This window comes from Gregarina niphandrodes (assembly GCF_000223845.1).
Source record: "Gregarina niphandrodes unplaced genomic scaffold scaffold00001, whole genome shotgun sequence".
Classification (NCBI taxonomy): Eukaryota; Apicomplexa; class Conoidasida; order Eugregarinorida; family Gregarinidae; genus Gregarina; species Gregarina niphandrodes.
Genome location: NW_011645773.1, coordinates 415,639 through 421,142, shown reverse-complemented (window position 1 = coordinate 421,142; position 5,504 = coordinate 415,639). Strand labels below are relative to the sequence as shown.

Below are 5,504 nucleotides of genomic sequence, written 5' to 3'. Positions count from 1 at the left end.
CCTGGTAGGTGTCTTGGTAGGTGTAGAGTTGTCGGTGGTTGTAGAAGTTGACCACGAACTCCGTAGACCGACTACTTTTCATGGATTTGCCATCGTCGGAACCCGCGGGCACTTTCGCATCCTCCTTGCGCGGGACAGTACCGTGTGCAAGCGTGTCCAAGAGGGCGCGAAAGAGGCGCTGTGCATAAGCGTCCTGTGGTCGTTCGCGGGAGCGCGGGATCTGAGCGGCAATGGCGACTTCCATTTTTGTGCACTCGATGGCCTGTCGAAGCATTTTGCGGAGTGCCTTTTCAGCTGACCAATTAGGTGAGCACACCCCCCAGCCGCCGGGTGTGCTTGTGCCCGAGAGTAGCCCGTTTTGGTCGAGTGCGCCAAAGGGTGTGGGGCCAAAGGGCGTGTTGCCAAAAGCTGTGGGGTTCGGGCCCCGTTCGAAGGAGTTCCCGGGTTGCAATACTCCTGGGTTCGATTCCTCGTAGTCCCACACGAGCAGGTACTGATGTCGTTTGCGCGCGTCATTCCAAACACTCAAAATAGCCTCTACAGTCGGCGGTGTCACATGGATCGCCCAAGCCACCTGTGGTCGCAGGTCCTTCACGAGCGCCGTCTTGGCAACCACATTCGTAGTTCCCTCACGGTCCGTGGTGGGACGCAGCTTGACCACGACCCGTTGTTCCATCAAGTTTACGCGGCAACGCCTTCCGCACACCTCAAAGGCCTCGCGAGGATCCTGCAACGGCGTGTATTCGACGGAGTAAAATGGAAACTGTGGAACACAGTGGCTAGACAAAGAGTTTTCATAAAACCGATTCAGCGCCAATTCCGACGTAAATAAGTTTGATCCCGTCGTTATAAGGATTCGCTGACTCAATAACTCTACCTCATATACCATACAACGGCCGGGTCGAAGACTTTGATTAGACGAGTTACAGTTTTCTACACCGGTAGTTTCCGATCCGTATTGGACAGCGCAGTAGACGAACTCTGCTCGCTCTCCTACATGCATAGTTGAAACCATGCGAGCAATAAGATCCCAATTCTCGGGTGGTAGCTTCCCTGTTTGTAGCCAAGGAAACGTCTGCTGATAAACATTAGACATAGTTTCCGTAAATCGCTGGTTCACTGAAGACAACTTTGACGGTCTGCTCATTGGAAGATACCCCTTCCAATCAAGGGTTTCTTTCTCATTGCATTCATGTCCACATTCATTGCTGCACCTTTGGTACCCTCTAAGCTTTATGAGACAGTTTGAAAATGCGCATGGACGACCGTCGATTTGTAGCACCACTTCAGTACTCGACTCATTAAGGATCGATTTGTATATATACCCATCCTTATACGGGATGCGATATACACATGCCCCTTTCGCGCGACAAAGACATCCTACATAACCACGTAATGTCTCGCTATAATACGGCACCTCCTCTCGACTCATGAACTGACTAAGCCGGGCATACACCGGCATAAGATGTCGTAAGAAGACAAACAGAACGCTGCGACTCCGCTGAGGATGGTCTAAATCATCCTTGGTCACACGAGAACATAGACCAATCAATAATAATGAGACTGACCCAGAATATATTACGACCCGGGGGGGGGGGGGGTGTATTGGCAGGTAGGTAGGTAGGTGTGTGTTGGTGGATGGGTGTATGATAAATATATGACAGGTAGGTGTGATGATTACTGTAGTCGGGTGTTTGCTTATTTCGAATTAAATCCAGAGTGAAAACAAGGGAGGCAAGCTCCAGTCCAGGTCCTTGGGTTTTGCCTTCATCAGAGAGTCCAACAGGAATGGTTGCACCAGAGAGTGCGTCGACAAATCCGATTGGAGGCGGTCCTCTGTTACTGTCGGCAGTCTCCACTGAGGCTACGGCTGTGGCTGTTTTGACGTTGACGCTACTCTCTGATGTTATTAATCTTTTAAGAGTCCGCCTCATATTTTTTTATAGCTACAAGATCATGTGATCGCTTTATGGTATATCTATATCACCAAATATGTCGCTGAAATATAATGATAAAAATAGTCCAAGTTTACCCACCCCAATTACACACCCACCCACCCACCCGTTAATTAATATCCGATAACATGGCCACTATATCAAACCGGAAACTTCAGAAGATAATTACTCTTCCTATCGTAAGTCACCCGTCCACTTTCGTCACCCATCCAAGTACCTATCACCTCTTCGACCACCATGTACCTACCAATGGTACTATTGCAGAACCAAGTATTCAGGTACTTCACTGCCAAGGAACCTGTAGAGATATGGTTGTTAGACAAGAATAACACCCGAATTGCTGGGACACTTCGAGTAAGACAAGAGGGAGACGCACAGCGAGGGAGACGCACAGCGAGGGAGACGCACAGCGAGGGAGACGCACAGGGAGAGGGATTTAGTCCTCCCCGCCGGTGTGTAGGGGGTTTAGAAACTAATTTGTGCAGGGATTCGATGAGTACATGAACTTGGTTCTTGAGGGAGCAGAGGAGTTACACTTTAATAAGGAAACACAAGAGTTCGACAAGACCGTACCTCTAGGGGAAGTAATGTTGAAAGGAGAAAACATCGTTCTCATCGGACCTCGGGCACCCCCCACCCCTCCACCAGCCACCGTCTCTGCTGCCCCTGTGCCACCACCTCAAAACCTTTAACTTGCGGCCTAGGCCTAGGCCTAGACCTAGACCTGAGACCGGTGGACTACCAACCACCCTGTACCACCCGGCAGACTGCCAAGACCACCCTACGCTGTATGACCGCGACCACCCTACGCTGTATGACCGCGACCACCTTGTACGACTGAAGAATTAAGGCAGAAACAAGACGGGTGTGAAAGTAACCCACATCAGTGTGAAATAACCTGTACAGGAACACACGAGAGCGACCGGCTCAATAAAAGGACGTTTGCCTTACAATCACCACTTAGCGTTTGCATGCGAAAATGTCGCGTTTCTGCAATGCCGCGAAGTAGATCACCCCAATGCCACCCTGGTCGCAAGGCAACATGAGAAATCCATATGTCGTCTTCCTCAGTGTCAGCACCGGTAGTTCATTCTGTTGTGCAGTCTCATTCTGTAGAGCGGCAGCCCCATCAGCTGTCCCGTCGTGAGTCATTTCGGCACGAGCCGGTTGGTCGTGTGTTGGCTGGTCGTGAGTCGGCCGGTCGTGAGTCGGCGGGTCGTGAGCCGGCGGGTCGTGAGCCGGCGGGTCGCGTAATTCAACGACGCGAATATCGATGCCGCATTTTTCTTCAAGTTGTTGGAGTAGAGTATCGTGAGGGACGGGGTCTGCAATGACAAAGGCAGATTCCAGAACGAGGTCGTTCTCCAGCTCTGAAAGGGCGCATGTGGAATACACAAGTCTTCCACCTCTTTTTAATACTTCCAGTCCGGTTTTGAGCAACTGTTTTTGTAGCTTGACTGTACGCTTGACGGACTGAAGGGACCATTCCTTCATCAGCGGATCAACTGCTATCCGGTGCCTGTCGGACGAACAAGGCGCGTCCAACAAGACGCAATCATATGGAGCATATTTGCTGACGACCCTGCTGTTCGTGCTAGGATCACTTATTGTAACTCTGTACTGACGCTTGTCGCTACCGTGATGCGCCGCCAAATTCCGCTGCAACCGCTGCAAACGGGCCTGAGACAAGTCATTGCACACGAGAAAACTATCGCAGTCTTCAGAACTCCGCCGTTCATGATGGAATAACTCTCCAGCTATCAACAACGATTTACCACCAGGCGCCTGGGGATACACAGAATTACCAGGAAGTGTTGCAAGCGAACTTGCGTGAACTTGAGTGGGTAACGTATTGCCTATCAACGACCCGCCAAGCAGCCTAGTGGCTCAAAATCAGTTCCGCTTAATGGCCTGAGTGTCCTGGGAGGTGTGTTGGCTTACAGCACACATATCCAGAACTGAACATCCATCTTTTACATTGAGAGCGGCGACGGGGAATACTGAAGCGGGATCTGAAAAAAACTTTTATTCGCGCACGCGTGTGCTTGCGAGCGCACCTGTTCGCTGAGGCTTACCTATGAAGTAGTCGACGGTATTTTCGACATATCGTTGCTGTTTGATGAAGCAGCTGTGGCCGAATAGCCGGTGTTCGTTGTCGGCGCTCTGAGCGCTTTTATCCTGGCTTATCCGGGCGTGGAGTTTGGGCGGTGTTTTTAAATGTTCGCGCAAATTGGGCCAGAGCACCCCACCGTAGTAGTCGTAGTTTAGCGTTTCCCAGCTGTTTTTGGTCATCCTGCATGCCTGCTAGAGGGGCAGGTGCCGTAAAAAAAATTTGAGATAAAGGTGGTGTACAATGCAGACTCCTCATAACGTAAGAGAAGCTAATGGGCCCTGATTAGTTGTGGCTTTAGAATAGCGCCCCCGAATGCGCCGGCGGGTGTGGGTTTTACGGGTCAGCGGCCACAGACGGGTATTGTTCCGTATGTTATAAACAAAGGCTTGAGGCTGCGTCGTCGACCGGGAAAACTCCTACGCCTGCTACCGCCCCCGCCCCTGCTGCAACCCCTGTTGGTGAGTCGACGGAAGAAAGTGCGCCAACAGAGCAGAATCGGCCGGCAACTGACACGAGTTTGTCAACCCAGCCAGCAGCCGTAACTCAGCGAACAGCTGACCCAACGACTCAGCCTGCGGCCGTGAATCAATCGGACAAGACAAGATGCTATCAATGCAATAAGCGCGTTGGACTGTTGGGATTCAAATGCCGGTGCGGAGCCATATGCTGCCGACCGCATCTACACGCCGAAGAGCACAACTGCACATTCGATTACCAATCATTGAACAAACAGGTTCTAGAAATTCGTAATCCCAAGGTCATCACTGAAAAGCTCGACCGCTTCTAGAAATTTATTTTTCCGCTATGGACGTTCTCAGGTACCACCACCAGCGACACCCCCAATGACAATATACTTACTAACGAAGTCCACCTACCTCACCATCACCTACATCACCATCACCTACATCACCATCACCTACCTCACCACGCGTCGATCGAGCTCACGTATCTTACCATCAATCAAACATACCCACCAATCAAAGTCAAACACTGCTAGCACACTGTCAGCAACAGTTGAAGACCGCCGCCTGTTACTAAGCAGCGGTTATTAGTGGTGGTCTATTAGTACCTGCTTCATTCTCTGGTGTTCTGTAGTTTCGCCGCTGAAGTGGGATATCCTCTTTATTTGACCGCTGCCTTGCTGCATAGGTTGGACCCCGTCCGTCCTGAGCCCAACGTGCCGGAACTGGTAAACCTTACCGCGTACTGGGCAATCTATACGGCATGGCGGGCAGCAGAAAACGTGTTTCCACTTAACTTCATATGCGCCAACCTGCCCCTCTACCGCGTGATTAGAATGTCTATTTCTCTCTATCTCTCGTCACCCACTCACGGGGTAGGTCTTTCCTCCCGGTCCATCTCTCCTCCCGGTCCATCTCCACACTGTTGCACGCCGCACACCCCACACCGTTGCACTTGGTTGCACACCCCACTGT

General features: G+C 51.2%; 4 protein-coding genes across 4 annotated transcripts; 2 read left to right on the top strand and 2 right to left on the bottom strand.

The window, feature by feature from the left end:
- Nucleotides 1-794: 794 nt before the first annotated feature.
- GNI_005780 (hypothetical protein) lies at nt 795-1,934 on the bottom strand (the record flags this gene model as incomplete). The annotated part of the gene is made up of 3 exons (XM_011130325.1): nt 795-877; nt 928-1,563; nt 1,682-1,934. 3 exons carry the CDS (start codon nt 1,932-1,934, stop codon nt 795-797), a joined length of 972 nt encoding a protein of 323 aa, XP_011128627.1.
- A 149-nt stretch (nt 1,935-2,083) lies between these two features.
- GNI_005770 (small nuclear ribonucleoprotein E) lies at nt 2,084-2,647 on the top strand (the record flags this gene model as incomplete). Its single annotated transcript, XM_011130324.1, has 3 exons — nt 2,084-2,134; nt 2,220-2,309; nt 2,441-2,647. The coding sequence occupies 3 exons, from the start codon at nt 2,084-2,086 to the stop codon at nt 2,645-2,647; spliced, it is 348 nt and encodes a 115-aa protein (XP_011128626.1).
- A 268-nt stretch (nt 2,648-2,915) lies between these two features.
- On the bottom strand, nt 2,916-4,247 carry GNI_005760 (NOL1/NOP2/SUN family protein; the record flags this gene model as incomplete). The annotated part of the gene is made up of 3 exons (XM_011130323.1): nt 2,916-3,740; nt 3,897-3,967; nt 4,031-4,247. 3 exons carry the CDS (start codon nt 4,245-4,247, stop codon nt 2,916-2,918), a joined length of 1,113 nt encoding a protein of 370 aa, XP_011128625.1.
- A 61-nt stretch (nt 4,248-4,308) lies between these two features.
- Nucleotides 4,309-4,855, top strand: GNI_005750 (putative AN1-type zinc finger protein 6; the record flags this gene model as incomplete). The annotated part of the gene is made up of 2 exons (XM_011130322.1): nt 4,309-4,326; nt 4,367-4,855. The coding sequence occupies 2 exons, from the start codon at nt 4,309-4,311 to the stop codon at nt 4,853-4,855; spliced, it is 507 nt and encodes a 168-aa protein (XP_011128624.1).
- Nucleotides 4,856-5,504: the final 649 nt, after the last annotated feature.